This window comes from Corylus avellana, chromosome 7, assembly GCF_965113065.1.
Source record: "Corylus avellana chromosome 7, dhCorAvel1.hap1.2, whole genome shotgun sequence".
Lineage (NCBI taxonomy): Eukaryota > Viridiplantae > Streptophyta > Magnoliopsida > Fagales > Betulaceae > Corylus > Corylus avellana.
Genome location: NC_142496.1, coordinates 27,116,064 through 27,135,915, shown reverse-complemented (window position 1 = coordinate 27,135,915; position 19,852 = coordinate 27,116,064). Strand labels below are relative to the sequence as shown.

Genomic DNA, 19,852 nt, shown 5'->3' with positions numbered 1-19,852 from the left:
TAGAGTAAAACCATGTACTAGAATTCAAGTAAATATGCCACACATAAATTGACCAGGAACAATAATCTCCATCTGCTTATTTTTCAGGTTTTCAGAATTACTAGATATCAAGATAAAGGTATTGCAAATCCGTGTAGCCACTTCATCGATGCCTGAAGTTTGAAACTCGTTTAGTGTGGTCAAAACTTAAAGTAGATCCACAAGCTTATTGAAATCAACAGGTTGATTGCTCTTGTCAGATGGCACTACACACACACAGCCAGTAAAGTTATGACATATAGAAGCAAATGCAAAATATTCTGGAATAAGGTACCTTTCCACCAAGAGCTTAGTCAAAGTTATCAATTTTGATTGGAGTAATCTTGTCTGCAACATCGAAGTGTCCAACCAATCGTGCAAAGAAAACCATTTGTTGTTCCAGTGTGAACTTAATGTTCTCAGCCTGTGTACAATACTAGATCAATCTTGCTGTTTCCCTCACATACAAATCTCTTATAATATATGATATTGTTATATATACCTTACGGAAACCATGCTGTTCTCCTTCATACTCTACCAGAGCAACTGGTAGACCCTTTTCTTTCAATGCCCGGTAAATTTTACGAGCTTGATCAGGGGGAACAACCTGAAAATTTTAAAAAATAAAATAAAAAATTCAAAACTCAACCCTGAAAATTAGTTTTATACTCAGAACTACCATAATTTATTAAGAGGACTTCAGACACCATAGTACTCGACTAATCTATCCCATGTTGCCATTCTATTCTTACAGACAAAAAAAAAAAGATCTAAGAAAAAGAAAAGCAAAGGTATCAGTTTACCTTGTCATCCAATCCTTGGAACAAAATTATAGGGCAAGAAAAGTTATCGACAAAATTGATTGGAGACCTCTCGAAGTAATCCTTTTCACTTCCTGCAATCAATTAAAAACTGCCTCAACATAAATTATGTAAATAAATCAATGAACAAAATAATGTGTCAAATGTCATCTTTTAACTTACCGACAAGATTATCAATATAATGAGATTCAAACTTGTGAGTTTCTGCTCTCAACATACTTAAGTCAGCTACCTGTTCATAGAGCAAGGACATTAAAACTTGTCTGTTTTCTACTTTATGCAGAGCAAGTTCATACTTTTATCATTGTCTTCCATTTTATAAACCAATTACTTTATTTCAAAATTTAAAATAATAAAAATGGTAAGTTACACACATATCTAGTAGGTGTTGGACTTAACTATCTCACCCTCCACCCATTTGTATGGGGGGAGAAGGTGCCTTTTGAGCGAGAGCTCATTGGCCAAGTTAAAAAGCAAAGACCATTTTGAAAAGTTGAAGATTTAAATATATCTTAAATGACTAACGTTCAGGAGGAATTCCACATCCTTCCTGAGCAAGGCTAGTTGAGGTTCTCTACCTCAACCTAAATGCCTTCTTTCCGAGAAGTATGTAAACCAATTACCCATGGGGAATGAACTCAGCTTCTTAATCAGAAAATATTAGCATAATAAGCAAACAAATCTTGTTATACTCTGTAGTTCATTGAAAGGGATCACAGCCACAACTCCAGCAGGCAACATAGTCATTATATATATATATATATATATATATATATATATATATATCATTAAAAGCTTAAGGCGCCCCATGTACACAATACAAGAGAAGCCACCTAACTAAGTAACATAGTCATTCCTTCCACAAAAACACGTTTTGTTCACCAACGTAACACCTCATAAGCACATCAAGAACAGAAATACATTCTGTTACTTGTAAGAAATAAGAAACACAATATAGACAGCATCCTTCAGAAGAAACTCATAGCAACGCATCACATAGCAAACCAGAGAGGTGATTCATGAGCTGTATTAACCAGTGGCACAATCTTGCTAATGGCTCCTTTCAGAAACTACAGAAAAAGCCATATCCCAATTAAACAATGTAACACTTACACCATATAAGGAAGCTCCAGCCTTAAAAGTTTCTTTAAAAGCAAGAGCAGCTAAGGTTGTATATCCACCAGCAGAGCCCCCAGTTATACATAGGCGTTCACCATCTGCCTTTCCAGAGTCCACCTAAACAAAAATGTATATTACCATGGGTTTGCAGGGTATACATGAATCACCATCTGGGAGGCAACTAACGCATATAACATAATTACCAAAAATCTAGCACAACTACAACAGTCATCAACATCAACAATTCCCCAGCGCCCCAAAAGCCGATCTCGATATTCCCTGCCATAACCTTGAAAAAAATGTACATGCAGCAACAGGATAAACAAATGTATCAAAATGCATTTTTTTAACAGTTCAAACTAACTGCTAGAAATGCTACACATGCGTGTGAAACAACAAGAATTAAGATTGAGCAGGATCAATTACAACTCAATGTTAAAATCAATGATAGTACAATGTGTATAACCAATCCCATCAAGATTTAGTAGTGTTATCTTTTAAATAAGAAATTTAAAATTTATGATATAGGTTAAGGACAAACCAGTGCTTCCACCATAATTGACATCAACAAATGCCCAACCTCGACTAGTCCAGTACTGAATACTCAGATTTAACATTCCACGTGTTTCAGAGGTGGGACCTCCTGCAATATTTCACATGACATTTTTGCTATTACAAAATCTACTTGATGAAATTTCGAGACTCCATTTATCAATAATTTTCTACTACCTCATTATTATGGATATAACTGAAGGAATCTATTGCAGTTTCACTTGCACATGCATTTGATTGCAAACAATAAAAGCAATATTAATATATGAAATTTTCCTACAGTGTTACCATGATAAGATCCAAATTTTTATAACTAGCTTAAACATGGCTCTACATATGTAATTCCGAATACAAAGCTTTGAAACAAGCATATGTCACAAAACATTATTCATAGGAAGGCCTATTTCATACTCTCCCAAGCAGCTTTTTCTTCCACATATATGAACTCGGTCCAAAATAACATTACAAGATACTCTACCTATCTTATGGGAATAAAACTCCAAACTAATAATTATATTTCTAACATAAGGTTCAAGTTACATTCAGTGTAACTCTTTAAAAATGTTATACCACTCAATAATTTTTTACTGGATAAATGTTTAATCAAATCCACCGTTGATTACATGATCTCATCATGTCAACTCTCCAAAAATCAAGATGAATGAAAATTAATCTCATCTAAAAAATGCTTAAGATTTTGGTTGCAGATGAAATACCACCATTTTTTACAGGCATGTGTTGATTAGTAAAATTAAAAATTATCAATTAATAAAGGCAATCCTAGTATGAAAAGAACAAAACATACCGTGACTTTTCAGTAGCAATGGGGGCTTTTCCCCCTGACTACCTTGGTACATGGGATTAGTTGGTGGATAAAAGTAGGCATATGCATTTTGACCAGGCACTTCTGTTGGGAATTCAATTATCTCAGGCAAACTGAAGTAGGACTTGTACTTTAAACTATCAGGTGAAGAGCACCAAATAATCTCAAATTCAACTGCTTTTGGTTTATGTTCATCTAAAGTAACCTGAAAGACAAAAAGTGAATGTTACAAGATGTTAGACAAAATAGATGATTTAAATCTCTTAACAATAGCCTTTGTCAATATTTCTAGCTATTAAATAGATGAATTTGCAATACAAGGAAAATGATGAGTAAAAGGAGGAGGCAGTTCCTTAGCTACTGATGATGGATAAACTGCAGATGCACCCTCCACATACAAGCAATGATTCCCTGAAGTCTGCATACACAAAGAGGCACATCTTACAAAACCGTTATTAAGTTACCCTCTTAACAAATTTGTTTGGTTCAACAGCATAGTTAGGATAGGATTTAGAAAGTACAAGATTATCTATATCTGTGAAAGGAATATCAAGCAGAGATAACGAGCTCTGAACATCATCCAGAACTGCAAGATATGACCTCCCATTCTGCCTGCATGCACAATATTTTGATTACAATTACAAATAAAAATAAAAAAATAAAAATAAAAACAAAAACAAAAACAAAAACAAATAGAATCATCAAGACTTACAAACAAAAGCAAGAAGGGTTACCTATAGCTACAAGCAATTAAATTTTTCTGTTCGTTGCTCTGAATGAATTCGTAAGAATTCATGCCAAATACCCATAATGGTCTGGCAAACTCAGCATCCAAGGAATAAACTGCTACTACCTCATTCTTAGACTCAATCTGTCACCAACAATAAAAAAGATAAGATAATCAGCTCTGCATGATGCACAATATATGATGTCTGACCTGATTGCAACCGGCTATCCTTCAACACAATTAACAACATATATATCCCCAATGGTAATGCCAAATTTACCAACTATTTGGCCATGCATAACAAACTGGAATATCATCATTCTGTGTACATGAAGAAGACATAAAATAAATATGTTGGATACATATACTATTCAACATAAGTACTTTACCCATTTGTAGATGTTCCAAAACCCACTTTTTCTATCAGTAATAAAAAATAGTTCCCCTGCAAAAGTTCAAACAAAACGGATTATCTAAGCAATACAAGCCAATAAAAGTTTAGAACTTCTACCTATATAAATTAGTTAAACTATAACAAATTTTGTAGCAACCGTTGAGCATGTATTTGTGAATTATTATGTTCTATAAAACCAAGATAGAACTCCAGAAAAAATAATGGATTTATTAATGATTCTACAATCCAAGAGAGCAGAAGAGAAACTTTAGAGTTTTTTATAGCACAAAGCTCTTTTCCCGATAAGTTATTACATTAAAAAATGCACAAAAAGGGGTGTGAGTACAAAGAAAATATATAAGAGTAACACCCAAAAGAACCAGGAATTTGTCTTAGAGTCAAGGATTAAATATTGATTTCATAGGCTTGATTACAAGGCTGTACGAGCTTATCCTCAGCAATCCAAATGTAAAATTTGACCATTATTGTCCATCCATGCAGTTATAACTCCTCAAATGGTCCAAAACCATAGAACTCCTCAAATGGATGGCAGGGGATACCTTCATATGATTATTGATCCCACAACAATATTCAGAACAAAAATTCACTCTCTTTGGGGAAGAAGAAATGGATGCAAATACAACCTCCCGGCAGTAATAGAGAATTTGAGGATTTTGTTAGTTACATGTTCAATTTTTTTCGCTAGAATGAGAACTTCACCACGGAGTATTGTATATAAGTTTGTTCATCGACCAAGAAGATTAATACAGTACCACTAGGGGACCACTTCGGTTCAGTTGGAGACTCCACAAGCTTAGAATCATCACCAGCAACACAGATGCGTTTGTAGACCTCACTACATGGCAGCATAAGGAAAGTTAACGCTATTAACCAAATGATAAAAAAATTTATGCTAATGTGATAAGGAAAAAAAAAGAATTCAACACAAAGAGGTGTCAGCAAAACTACTACGTTGAAGTACCACTTAAACAAGCAAAGCAAAGAGTAAAGCAGAACCTTGGGAGTGGGACTGACAGCAGAAGTGACTAATATGTAAAAAAAAGAGTCTAGTGTGCCTATACAAAGCTAAAAAATAAAAAAAGGTACTTGTCTACATATATAAGCAATGTTTACATCACATATGCAAAGGTTTGACAATAACCATAGAGCCTCATTCTCTTTAAACAAACTTAATGATTAAAATGCATAAACATAATCAACATAGAATGAGAAATTGAAACCACTTCCATTGATTTTCAAGAATGGCTCTTGATGCCATTTATTTTTGCCTATATGGATCTCGTGCCTTCTGCATGCCAACAAACCTTTGGAAGTTAGGATTCCTACCGCAACAGGGTTAGCAGGAACCTCCTGCCCCTGTGCCAATAGATGACAGTTTACACATATGCGATAGAGGAAGAAAATTTGATACCTCATGCAAAGACACTTCTTGTAAAGAGATTGATACTTAACATTGAACTAGCTATTAACTTATAAAAGGAATTCTGCTCACCCATTTTCAGAAATATAGCCAACCCAGAGTTCTGCTTTATCCCATGGCATGTGAGGGTGACGCCATTCAATCCATGCCATTTTTTCACCTTTGGAGTCCAAACGTGGGAAAGCATAGAAGTCATTCCCACCTACTAATACTTCTGGCTCTGTGTATAATATGATGCAAGTGGGAGGAAATGAACATCAAGTGACGACAACAAGAGATGGTAAAGTGATCAAATGACAATATGAAAACCTAAAACCAAACCCCTTGCAGACCCAGTAAAAAAACACATAATCTGCAGTATCTTAATTGTTCTCAACATATACTCAAACTTGAATAAAAATACACCATTAGTTGTGCCACTGCTGGTGCAGTGCATCTTACCCTGAATATCCTTGTTGCCAATCGCAATTGCTACAATTGTAGTGGTTGGATTCAAACTATTTTCACGACGATCTGCCAAGAAATAACAAGCATATAGATAAAATAGAGTTCTGTATATAGAAAATGAAGGTATATTAGACCAACAGTATCTCGAAATTTTACCTTCCTGTACGGTGACATAACAGTTAAAGCGTGCATCAAAGACTCCATCCGCATAACTGACTAGTGGTCCACCATAATCCGGAGTAAGTGGTAGAGGAGAAGAATCTGTTTAGCACGAAATAATTATATTATCAGTTTGCAATCAAACACTTTTCTCTCAGAGCACAGAACACGGGTTAGCACCCTCCCAAAAGATGAACCTAGTCTTTGTGGGTTCAACTAAGCATTAAAATCAATTCCTCTTCCAAACTGGCATTAGAATTCTCCGCTTGATTTCCACAAAAAACACAAAAATATATTTTTAAATCTCGTTAAAGGTTGATGTTCGAGCTAAAATTCCCACTCTTCTTATTCTTTCCAACAATTCATGCAAAATGACAATGTTGAATTCCAATTCTACGCCAAACTCACATGAGTATCTACCAAGCTCGACAGAATACTGCGCTTCCATAAGCAAATGACTAAACATACCTTTAGGATCTAACGACTGCTTGTAAAGCCTTTGGTCCTTGTAATTTGAAAATATGACTGAATCACCACAAACCCTGAAAGCGCCACCTCCATATTCTTGGGCAACTGTCCGCACCCCAAACTCCTTCGGCGTGATGTCAACAGGCTCATCCCCTGCTTTCTCTGGCTCTTTCACAAGAACCCCGCGTCTGAATCCATTACAACAATATCCAATAACTCAATTGAGCCAAAAATAAAGGATCCCAGGGTGCATGAATGAATTGAATGAAAAATTAACACTTATTCCAAAAAGCTTAGGCTGATAAATGGTGAATTAATCGGTTAACTCTTATTCTAATACTCCCAGTAAGACTAAGCCTATATTGATAAAAATAAAAAATATATAAAAATAAAAATAAACAGTGAATTCAACCATCTAACCGTTATTCTAAAATTAAAAGATATAAGAAGCATATATACATATAGATATTGTGCTATATTGGAGTACAGACCCTGATTCAGCGGGGCGTGATTCGAGCCAGATGAGGCGGCCGTGGGAGTCTACGGCGGTGCCGCCGAGCCGCTTGGAGGCGCCGGAAACGACGTCGGCGGTGATCGGGGAGTTCCAAGAGCCGTATGGAGCAGTGAGTTTGTTTTGCTTGGCTGGAACCTCGTTCTCGAGTGATGAAGAAGAAGAAGCCATTGTCTTACAGCTCCAGTGCTGCCTTCTAGTGTAGACCGCAGCGATGAGCCTGCGATTGATGTGGTTGAAGTGGAAAATGGAGTAAGAACAAGTGGAGAGATAACTAGAGACGTAGAAGCGAGTGAGGCTGACAATAGACGAGATGGCCATTGGCTCCAAGATTTGTTTATAGTTTGTATTTAGTGAACATGGTCAAGATGGCTAACATTATTTTCTGGGCCGGCACATTGTCCTACAAGATAATGTTGTTACATATAGAGCATTTTCAGAAAGCTTTTTTTTTTTTTTTTTTTGTCTTTTTGAAGTCCACTTAACCCAATAACCCCTTCAAACTACCACCCTAATGACAATCTACTATCAAATTATCAATTACAATAATTTACTCTCCAAACTATTAAAACAATGACAATATACCCTCAATGCTAGCAAAATGATGAAATTACCTCTATAAAATTTTCAATAAGACAAAAATACCCTTAAAAATATGAAGAAAAAAAAATTAAATTTTAGTATTTTTATTTTTAATTTAGTAAGAATAATTTCATCATTTTGTTAAAATTTAGAGTACATTGTCATTGTTTTGATAGTTTAGGAGGTAAATTATTGCAATTGATAGTTTAGGTGGTAGATTATCATTGTGGTGGTAGTTTGAAAGAGTTAAGTAGAATTTAACATTTAAAAAAAAAAACCAAAAAAACAAAATTACACCTTTTTTTTTTTTTTTTTTTAATTTGAATGACCTTTTTTTTTTCAAATCATTACGTCTAACACTCTATTTAGATGTCTACTTTTAAAGTTTACTATTCTATTTAAACATTCTTTCTTGAATATTTCTTTATTTTTTTCTTCAACAATTATATTTTTAAAATTTTCTCTTAATAGTCATATTCTCAAAATTCCGTATCTTCTAAACGGTCATATTTTTAAAAATTCTTTCAATAATGGTCATATGTTTTTTAAAACAAATTGTGTAGATAGAGAGGGTATACTCAGAGGAAAAAGAGAGAGAGAAAGAGGAGAAAAGAGAACAACAAAAATATTAAAAAAATTGAGATTTTTTTTTTTTTTTACATGTCCGTACAAGAAGAGAGAAAAGAATGAAAGAAAATTTGAACTAGTGACTTCTGGTTCATGAAACGTGACTTTTAGCTGATTGAGTTAACTCCTAGAGACTTTTGTGAGCGTTAGGTGCTCATAACAAGTGTTAAAATATACTCCTAAGTTTAAACAATACCAAAATTATAAGTGTTTAGTCAAGAGTCTAAGCGAAAGTAGTGAGTGTTAAAATATAAATTAAGTTAAAAAAAAAAAATGTTGTTTTTCGGTTTTTTCTTTAAATTGGATTAGAGAAACTTCTCTCAACTTATTCTACTAAATTGACATGTATCTAAAATGTGCATTTTAAAACAAAATTAAATGAATTTTGAACACATGTCAATTTAATAGAATGAATCGAAGAAAATGATTTTTCCCAATTTAGACAAAAAAAAAAAAAGAAAAAGATCTAAAAACAAGTAAGCAATAAAGATCAATTGTGATGAACTTCAAGGCTAGGAAGTAAACCAAAGAGAATGACCCTTAGCATGGATTGCATGTTGCGGGCTCTGTATGCTACTAAAGGGGCCCAGTCAATTCTTGTTATTTTAGGCCCAAGCCTGGCCCTAAGGGTTTAGCAGGCTGGTTCTGGTGGCTGGACCGGGCCATCCATATTATTCACAATGAAGCCAATAGCAACTCCAACATGAGTCCATGACAGCATATTAGACAGCACAAAACTTCAACATACAGTATCAAACAACAATGCAACATCCCAAGAGAAGCTCAAGGAGAAGGTGGTTGGCAATTCTTTTATGTTCATAGCATCGTTGTTGAACACTTTGGTCTGCCAGTCAAAGAAAAATAATAACTAAATATTTAGAAAGAAAAGTCATCCAATATTGCTATGTGCCAATGGCAATCATGAACCCAGATGAGGGTTTTTTATATTAATTAAGAAGCACATAGAAATGTTCCTCCACCCCAACTAAAATAATCTAATAAACATCCATTGAAGTCAAAAGAGAGCTCGTTTCAGGCAATCTGGTCATGAGCTTGTAGGCTTTTTAAAATACTTTCCAAGAGAATTTAACGTAATTAATTAATGTTAGTGTCTATCTTTTATCTTCTTAAAGTTAACGCGTTTTTTAAAATTACCAGATAAATTAAATTTTAAAACATTTTGATATGAAGCTTAAGCTTATAACAACTCACATAAACGATTGCGTGAGAAGTTAGAGTTTGCTGGTCTTTTCAATCTGTGGGTGAAGAGTCAGAATCAATATAAAGGGGTTTTTCTTTCCAAAACTGGACTGTCATTCAAAATAGGCCAATAGCATTTGAGTCTCACATGCAAGAGGCTAGGCAAGAGTAAAAAATAAAGTGGGATTGACGATCCCATCACAACCACAATAATTGTAAGGCAACGACAAATGCAGCTTATATTGGAGAATTATTTTAGGTTGCTTTTGTCAGTAGAAGAAGCTCCTTTTTTTGCTGCTTGCTTAAAATAATTCCAAACGTTAAAAAGTTACTCCTAGAGCTGCAGGGTTTGGGACAATGCTTGTGTGACTTGGAAAGACAGGCGCACAACATGACACGCAGCCAACGAGAAGATCGTAGAATGGTCGAGAGGGGCAACCAATGGGAACAGTGAGTTATGGTTGAGAGATTTGACTTATTAAATTAAATGAATTGAATTAAGTCGACCTATATAGTCTAATGCTAATGTCTTTGACATGATTCAAATTGAATATGTGACATTAAGTATTGGCAGTTTTTGATATATATAACTCGTGTATCTCACACAAAATTAGCAAGTTAAGGTTGAGAGATTTGATCCGTTTAACAATGTGTTAGATTAAAGTTAATTTATATAGTTTTATATTCGTACCTTGCTACGATCCGAACTCAATATGCAAATATGAATTACCACTCTTTTTAAGTGCGGCAAAGTAAAGTGAGGACTATTGAGAGACATAAATCATCACTCATTCCTCATGTGGTCTCAAACTCAATAAAAGAGGTCCAAAACGTGAAACGTTTATTTACCCTAGGCTAGTAACTGCTAGCTAGCCAGTCGGAGATGTCCAAAATCAGATTGCGTGCTCCAAAAGGTACCTAACACAATAAATATTGTTCAGTCTATTTAATGTACGTTCATGATACACCATGGTGATGCCAACTTCTACTTCTTTTTTGTTAGTCAAGTCAAACTTGTACCCTTTTGGTTTGGATTTTTTTTCCCGTCGGTCAATAATTGCAGGCTAAGCAAGAGAAAGACTTCTTCCAAATCCTCCCCTCTAGGGGATGGTTTTGGACATTCTTGTTAAAGATGCACAGAATCCTTTGAGCAATTAAGTCTTTAATCAGGATTTACTAGGGATAACTGACTTTTTAGTGTGCTGAGAAAAGAATATTAGTTGATAATTAAGTATCATCAGCTTCTGTTTGCACTTATTAGAACATTTTTGTTTTAATGTCAAAACACCGACCAATTCATAGCTGCAAAAAAGAGACGCAAGTAACAGAGCAAATTAAGTTCATAACTCTAATATACACTTAAGTTCATAGGAGAATGTGATAAACTTGAAATGGAGCAAAGTTCAAGTCCTTTTACCTGGATGTAAAAGATCACTAAACAACACGATGATTAAAAGAGAATTTGCCACATGATTATAATGTACCCTATTCTCTTGATTTCTATTGCCTAACGTGCCTCTGTCCAGCTGAGTAAGCCTGTGCTCTGTATATAAGAAAGGGGGGCAACTAAAAAGAGCCACAGAAGGAGAGAGGCACTTACAAGCAAAAGAAAATTCCATGGATAGACAGGAGATATGTTTGGGGAAAGATGAGCTGCACCTCAATAATTAGTTAGTGAGGGGTTTGTAAAAGCATAAAGCAATTGATGTTGATGCCCTTTTTAATGATCAGAGAGGCACATGCCAATCCAACATTGGCAGAGTCCTTTTTCCTTCTTTTTTGAGTTTTCTTCCTCCCATTCCCCACTTCTTGTGGTCCGACCTCCCTTATCCTATCACATTCAACCCCTTCTCTTTTCATCACTAAACTTGGTCACATCAAGCTTTAGTCCCCATTTTTCTTTCTCCCATGAACCAACTTGATATGTTTTTCTCTCCCCACCCCCACCTCAAAGATTCCAAGGACAACCCAACCTAGTTGTAGTGTGAGCAGTGACCAACTAACCAATTTTGTCTTCATCGTTCACTTCTCATTTTAATTAAATATTTTATGCGTTAAGCTTCACTCATTAAAGAAAGAATTTGAGGTTGCCCCACTTCAAAGATTTCCAAGATAACCCAATCTAGCTAGTACTACCAATCAAGATTGTCTTTTTTTCGTTCATTTCACATTTCAATCAAATATTTGACGTGTTGAGCTTGACTTATTAATTAAGAAGAGTTTAAAGTCACGCGTGAGAGAAATATTGTTGGAATATCCACATCAGATGACACTTTAACACCCGACTCTTATCTGGCCTTTAATTTATACATCCCACGCCATGCTCTTTATTACCCTAACTTCCTGACACCCATCTCCAACAAAAGCCAAGTAGTTTCCTTGAACCAATACCTTAAACAGAAGTCCAATAATGCCTCCTGTGCACTCTAGCCCGTTCTACCGAATGGAGAATCCGGCAATACTGTCTTTCCTCCGGCATAGCACTCCGGGTGAGAAACGCACAAAGTCCACCGGCGGGCTCCTAAAAATGTTCAAGCTCTTCCCCATGTTGACCTCAGGGTGCAAGATGGTGGCACTTCTGGGAAGACCCAGAAAACCTTTACTCAAAGACAATGCGACGACGGCGACCATTTTTGGTTATCGGAAAGGGAGAGTAAGTCTAGCCATACAGGAGGATCCTCATTGCATGCCGATCTTTGTCATAGAGCTACCGATACACAGCAGTGCTTTTCATAAGGAAATGTCGTCGGATGTTGTCAGGATCGCGCTAGAGAGTGAAACAAAAACTCACAAGAAGAAACTGTTGGAGGAGTTTGTTTGGGCGGTGTACTGTAATGGGAGAAAGATAGGGTACTGTATTAGGAGGAAGCAGATGTCTGAGGATGAGCTTCATGTCATGCAGCATTTGCGAGGGGTCTCAATGGGTGCTGGGGTTCTTCCATGCCCGTCTGAGAAAGAAACTGCCGATGGGGAATTGACCTACATAAGAGCCAGATTCGAGAGAGTTGTTGGATCAAAAGATTCCGAGTCTTTGCACATGATAAATCCAGATGGTGCAGCAGGCCCAGAATTGAGCATTTTCTTTGTAAGGGCTAATTAGAGTTTATATATGTTCCTTTCCCGAGCCGAATTTCCAGCAATATGCCGAAAACGAGCTTAGCTTTTATGGGTGGGGGGGCAAATGGGCGAGTTATTCGAGACCTGTTCTAGCAGGTGCACTTATAACAACTTTCTCACATTTATCAGCAGTGAAATCGTTCTTTTCTATATATGTTTATATATATTTTAAAGAAAGCTTTTTAGATGTTACATAAAAAATCATTTTCTCAAGCTTTTTGCTTGTTCAATATGATATTTAAAGGAAATATTTCACCATGGGTTTGTGGTCTCGCCTATATATATATATATATATATATATATATATATATATGGTTACTTAATTACCACTTGTATGGCCTAGCTAGTGTGAAGTAAATGCCTGCCTTGCTTCCTTGGAATTGATTTCCAGAACTATATATGTCACTGAATTTTCTTCAGAATTTACATTTTGTTCAATGCTCTTCAGGCTTCCTTCTATATATGCAATTGAAAATTTGCTCATTGCAAGTATAAGTTTCATGTATCTTGATTGAATCAATGAAGTTTAATTAGCAGTTTCAAAATACGAAATCTATCTAAAAATACAGTACTTAATGAAAATACAATTTTTAAAAATCAATTAAGAAATTTATGCCCCTTGCTTGCTACACAAAACCGTGAAAAATATTTTCTACATTTTCAAACTTTTTTTATTTTTTTGTTGTCGTAATCGGGACACTTTTCACAACTTCTTAATAATGTGTTTTTGGCAGTCATGGGGCCAAACACATTGTCTCTGAAATTAAAGATGGGGTCTTTGAAAGGAACTGCAGCATGTGATTGTGTAGAGCTCTCAGCTCCCATCTATGGAGCAGTAGAACTGTATAGATTCCACGTAAGATTGAGGTAAGTGAAAAGCTTAATTGCATGTGAGCACTAATCTAATGCTTCTTAAAAGTAGCCGTAAAGATTATTAATGATTGATTATATTCATATTTTTGCATGGTTGTACTGGATTGAAGGTCCTTGCAACAATTAATTAGTAAGGAGCATTCGATAGTTATATGTAAAGGCGCAATTGAGGCTAAAGAGATGACTATTATCGCCTTAGGAGAAATAAAGCTCTTTTATTAGTTCCTTTTGGATATATTACATTAAGGTTGGTAATTTTTTACACGACTCGCAAATTCGACACGAATCTGACACAAAATTAAAGAGTTAAAGCATAGGAGTTTGACATATTTAATTAAATGGATCGAGTTAATGTTGACATATATAGTCTTATATCCATATCTTGACACGATCTCACGAACTCAATGCAAATGCAACACAAAATTAAATGGTTAAGGTTGAAGAATTTGACCCGTTTAATCTAATGGGTTGAGTTAATGTTGACCCTATATAGTATTATATTCATTTCTCGATACGATCTAAATCTAATACGCGACATAATAACTATCAATTTTTAACATAACCCGTGAACCCGACACTAAACTAGAAGATTACCGACTGATGAGTTTGACTCATTTAATTAAATGGATCGAGTTTAATTGATCTATATAGTCTTATACCCATAAATTGATACGACCTAAACTTAACACACGAACATGAATTAATACCCCTACTTTACATGTAAAATATTTTAACTAAATTGTAATATTGATCAAAATTCAAATTCAATACCTCTGCTTTCAAAAAACTGTGAGAGATATAGTCTGGTTTGAATTCATGAGTGGGGAGGTAATAAAGTTAAATTGTAATATCAAAGCTCTTTTTCTAGTCCATTATATTAGGGTTAGTAATTTTTGACATGACATGCGAATTCGACACGAAATTAAAGAGTTAAGGTTGATGAGTCTGACCTATTTAATTAAATGGGTCGAGTTAATGTTGACATATATAGTTTTATACCCATGTCTCGACACGATCCGAACCCGACACGCAAAATAATAATTAGCAATTTTTGACACAACCTTTAAACTCGACACGAAACTAGAAGATTAGAGTTGAGGGGTTTAACTCGTTTAATTAAATTAATCAAGTTAAGGTTAATCTATATAGTTTTATACTCATGAATTGACATGACTTAAACTCGACATGGATACTCTACATTACACCTAAAATATTTAACTAGATTGTAATATAAAAATAGTGGGGAGGTGGCTTATCCGGTGTGATTTTCCATGGTAAAAGTAATTGATAAGAGATGTGTCTCCCATTGTGTTTAGCCTATGAGATAAACGATGGATATGTGACTCTTTCAAAAGTGTCGAAACGGCCCACAGGCCCAATTATTAGGTCGAACTAGGAGGCCAGAACTATTCATTATGATTGGGCCTATGATTGTTGGTCTTACGCTGTCATTGATGGACCACATGGTTCTACTTCTCCTCTCCACAGAGCTAGTGATTTGTAAATGTTTTTATTTTGAAGAGAAAAAGAAATGGCAAACAAAAAAAAAAGTTTTTAAAAATGGAAAATTTCCTATCACGTTAATGGATATACAACAGTGTCAATTAAACAAGTCACTGATTTTCACTATCTTGAGTCTTCAAAATATGAGCACTTGGCGACATACAATATTCCAAGCAAAAGAACCAAAGCAAGAAAGAATATCACACCGATAACGTTTTTAAGATTCATATATATATATATATGAAGATATATGTATGTGAATGACAAAATATATATTAATCTTTATTAAAAATGTATGTATTTCAAAGATAAATATCAATTTAATTAACCGAATAAAAACATACTCGACTTAATACGAATTTAATACCAATGTGAACGAAAACTTTGTACTTGTTATTATCCAAAACACAGAGAACAAACAAGCAGCAACTAGCAAGCAAAAACAGGCAGAAGAAAACAAGCAACCAATATTCACCAGTAGTTTGACCCGGACGAGAAGGACAATGTACCCGTTCCCACGCGGTATTGGGCAGTGCTTCAGTGAATCAGTATGACCAAACCGACCGGCAAATGGGTTGGAAGGGAGCAGCATGGTCCCCACTGATCCAACGGCTCAGCCTTCTTGAACAAATATATTTGTTTCATAATTATCTTTATATTAATTAATATTTATCACTCAATACCTGGGGTTGCAATGACCATATTTTGGAAAATCAATATTTATAAGTTATTTAATTTAAGATAATTATTAAAATGAAAAATATGCCTAATACTAATACATACAAAGTTTGAAAGGAGGTCCTACCGTATAACCACTTGTTGAGAATAATTGGCGTCCAAGTCTGTGAGGACGGCCTGTCCTTCTTCTACCGATCTTTGAAAACTCTAAAACAAGTCGGTGAGTTAGGGTTTCTGGTGCCAGCTGTAGGATCAACTGCCCAACTGCTTCTTGCTAAAGCTGCAACTCGGGGCCACCATAAAACTCCAAAATTCCATTAATAGTGCCACGTGGGCGGCTAGGATGCAATGATGATACCATTTTTGTTCACATTGTGGTAAATCAATCCCCAGCTTATAAAAAGCCCGTGATGTCCAAGCTCCAAGACATATATAACATGATCAAGCTCACATAAACAATAATGTAAATTTATGATTAGTACTTTTATCCAAACCAATTAATATGTATGTCAAAATAACGTGGCCAAAAGACAGAGATACCAATTAAATAAATCAAATTAGAAATTAGAATTTTAGTAATGGGGTGTCCAATAATTATGGAATGTGAGTGGGACGCTCGAGGAGGACGAGTGTGGTGGGTAGCTTTCTTAGATTGAACAAAAAAGTCAAAGGGATTCAAACTCGAATCACGTGAGATTCTTACAGGCTGTTAGTGGGGCCTTCCTACGTGGAAGACGTTGAAGTCATCTTCAAACTGGTTATTTTAAGGGCTTACTTTTAACAGAGCTCCTTTCCGTCGGTTGATAGTGGCCGTTGATGTGGGTGACCCATGCTATGGATTTGGGTCTTACAGCTGTGGAGTTGGGCAAAGTAGTCAAAAAGGTTGCGGTCCCACATGCCGTTTTATAACGTTTCTTATGTGTTAAACAGCTCTTCCTCTCCTGTCATGTTTTAAACGCTCCCGATAAGTACTCCCTAAATCAGAGTACCATAAAATATTCCTATTTTATTAATTAATTTTTTCAACTTGGTTTCCCGGTAATCTCATTTTTGCCCCTTTCCAGCCAGAGACAATCAAACACTAGTGTAAACTATTTTCTCTATATCAATATTTTCTATAAATTTTAAGATATATATATATATATATATATCCATTACTTTTGGTCATTTATTACATTATTGTTTATTATATTTATCATCTCATTAATAGATAATTAGATGACAAATGTTATATGACACCCCTTCATTTCCTTTAGAGTGGTGTAAAAAATAACATTTTTATTCTATAATTATCTATAACGTTATTGTGATAGTTCCAACCAACTTGAATTAATCTTTATAAAAAAAATAAAAAATACTAATTGGGGTTATAATGTCGATATTGTGTGATATAGTTGTAGAATTTTAAGACATCCGTATTATTCTCCATATTACCACTTACATAACTTAAATCAATAGTGATAAATATCGACATTAATCTTTTTCTTTTTACTATTATATTTGCTCAATAGTAACGAAAGGAAAAGCCCATGCTACATATCATCCACAACTTGACTTAACTTTTAGTTTTAGCTAAATAGCATCAATATATATATATATTTGTTTAAATTTATTATAAGTGATATTTTCCTTTTACTATTATATATTGATGGTGATTACACACACCATGTCCCATTTTTTAGCTAATTAATTGGATCTAATCATGGTGGTTTCTTTCGGTCAGGAATATGAAAATATTATGAAACTAAATACTTATGAGAAGGAAAATATTCATTAAAAAAAAAAAAAAAGAGAGAGAGAAATGATTACCAAATCCTAATGAATCTCGTGGCGGGGTAAAATCGTAAAATCCAGCAATCCAGACAAAGCAGAGAAGCAGACTGCGACAAGATTTGCTCGCCGAAAGAAAAAATAGAAATAAAAAAACGAGGTGCGTAGATAATCAGAACCCACTTAACCCAATAGCCAATTTCCTAGAAGTATCCACTTTTATGCTCTAAAAACAGCCCCATTGGCGCCAACAAGTTCATGCACCTCTCTTTCTCTCTCTCTCTTTTTTCTCTGTGCGCGTGTATGTGTATAAAACCCAATCACTTCCTTCCCTTTATCTGTCCATGCCCCTTGCATCTCAGAAGCTCTCTTGAAATCGAAATCCCCATATTCATTGATTGTTCTCTGTGATTTCTTTGATGGAAGGCGTGCACAGGTGCTCGTCTACTACTACTACTACGTCTGAGTCTTCCTCTTCGGACTCATCTTTGTCCAGTAAGACACCGAGGGATTGTAATAGACCGGAGAGAATCAAAGGTCCATGGAGCGCTGAAGAAGACCAGATTTTGAAGCGTCTTGTTGAACGATATGGCCCCAGAAACTGGTCCCTGATTAGCCGTTACATAAAGGGTCGGTCGGGCAAGTCGTGCAGGCTCAGGTGGTGTAACCAGCTCAGCCCCACCGTGGAGCGCCGGCCCTTTTCGCCGGCTGAGGATGAGACCATCTTGGCGGCCCATGCGCGGTACGGGAACAGGTGGGCCACCATAGCCCGCTTGCTCCCGGGTCGGACCGACAATGCGGTCAAGAACCACTGGAACTCCACGCTGAAGAGGAGGATCGGGGAACAACCGGTGGACTGTGGTGGTGGGGGTGGGGGTGATGGGGGTGCCTCTGGATCTGTGCAGTGCATGGGACTTGAGGAGGATGACCCGTTGACTGCGTTGACCCTTGCGCCGCCGGGGCTCGGTGTCGGCGGTGAAGGGGCGGTGGCGGAGCGGAGGCCGGAGCATTTGCCGGCTGGGTTTTGGGGTTTCATGAGGGACGTGATTGCGAGGGAGGTGAGAGATTATGTGACCTCCACCTCGTACGAAAACCCGGGTTTTCACTGATGTCTTTTGGATCGTGTTTCGGTTGGATTAATTTGGTGTTAAATTGTTAATATAATTTTAATTCCCAAATGGAAAATGTACCATTTCCATTGTCTAAAAGCTCTGATTTTAATCATTTTAAGGAATTTTTCTGTGACTTCTATGGTGAACTGAAGGAGAGACAACTGCAATGTTTGTAATTGATCAATGGAAAGAAAAAACAGGGGAAGCTGTCATATCTGTTTGACAAAACTACAGCATGACATCTCAGTGAGCTTGCTTGGCCGCCAGGAAACCATTCTAAACGTGTCATAAAAGAGTGATTCTTCACATAACTTTTGTTTGTTTCTTATTTTTTCTTTCTTTTAATCTTTGATGATCAACATTGCCAGAGTGATCTCTCGTTCTAGATAAGAAAAATGGAAAACAAATGAGTAATGCTTATCCAAGTGTAGAAATTTATGTAAAATATAAAATAAGGAAATAATGACGGAACTAAATGTTTTTGTTAGGATGATAAAGAATACATAGCGTTACTTACAAGAAAAGTGATTAGATTTCTTCTTTTACACCCTAACAAAAAAACTCCATTGTTAAGAACTCACCCCTGACCTTTTTAATCTACATTAATTGTTCAATATGCATATTGCAAGAACATCAGAGTAACTTTAGATATTATATATATTTTTATCCCGTTTTTAAAAGTGTTGAGATACATTTTTATTAATAAAAATCTCTCCAATTATCTTTTACAAAGTATTTTGTATTTTATTTTATATTTTGAAGAATGGCTTGTGAAAAGTATCTTTAAGAGTTAGTGGTTTGTTTTAAAAAATGTGTTAAAGGAGGGGACTACATCTAAAAATGGGTTTAATTTTGAAAAGATTTTTCAGCTTTTGAAAGTAGACAGTTTTTCTCCAAACTGGGTTGAAAA

At 35.6% G+C, this 19,852-nt stretch overlaps 2 protein-coding genes and 1 pseudogene across 4 annotated transcripts; 2 read left to right on the top strand and 1 right to left on the bottom strand.

The window, feature by feature from the left end:
• Positions 1 to 7,838, bottom strand: LOC132184161 (alpha/beta-Hydrolases superfamily protein). Of its 3 annotated transcripts, none has more exons than XM_088518320.1 (19): positions 7,461 to 7,838; positions 6,970 to 7,157; positions 6,499 to 6,603; positions 6,337 to 6,408; positions 5,968 to 6,115; positions 5,228 to 5,310; positions 4,450 to 4,505; positions 4,068 to 4,204; positions 3,855 to 3,945; positions 3,688 to 3,751; positions 3,316 to 3,540; positions 2,500 to 2,601; positions 2,162 to 2,247; positions 1,953 to 2,075; positions 1,002 to 1,071; positions 822 to 913; positions 521 to 625; positions 314 to 442; positions 1 to 152 (listed from the first exon to the last, which is right to left on the bottom strand). In XM_088518320.1, the coding sequence occupies exons 1-18, from the start codon at positions 7,799 to 7,801 to the stop codon at positions 329 to 331; spliced, it is 2,202 nt and encodes a 733-aa protein (XP_088374446.1). In that variant the 5' UTR covers positions 7,802 to 7,838; the 3' UTR covers positions 1 to 152; positions 314 to 328. The 3 variants fall into 3 exon arrangements, with proteins under 3 accessions (XP_088374446.1, XP_088374444.1, XP_088374445.1); XM_088518318.1 differs by having other exon boundaries at positions 1 to 245; positions 7,461 to 7,836; XM_088518319.1 differs by having other exon boundaries at positions 1 to 442; positions 7,461 to 7,837.
• Positions 7,839 to 12,159: 4,321 nt separating this feature from the next.
• Positions 12,160 to 13,433, top strand: LOC132184704 (MIZU-KUSSEI-like protein (Protein of unknown function, DUF617)). Its single transcript, XM_059598429.2, has one exon. It carries the CDS (start codon positions 12,300 to 12,302, stop codon positions 12,987 to 12,989), a length of 690 nt encoding a protein of 229 aa, XP_059454412.1. The 5' UTR covers positions 12,160 to 12,299; the 3' UTR covers positions 12,990 to 13,433.
• A 4,687-nt stretch (positions 13,434 to 18,120) lies between these two features.
• LOC132185824 (transcription factor MYB73 pseudogene) lies at positions 18,121 to 19,201 on the top strand (annotated as a pseudogene).
• The last annotated feature ends 651 nt before the right edge of the window (positions 19,202 to 19,852 follow it).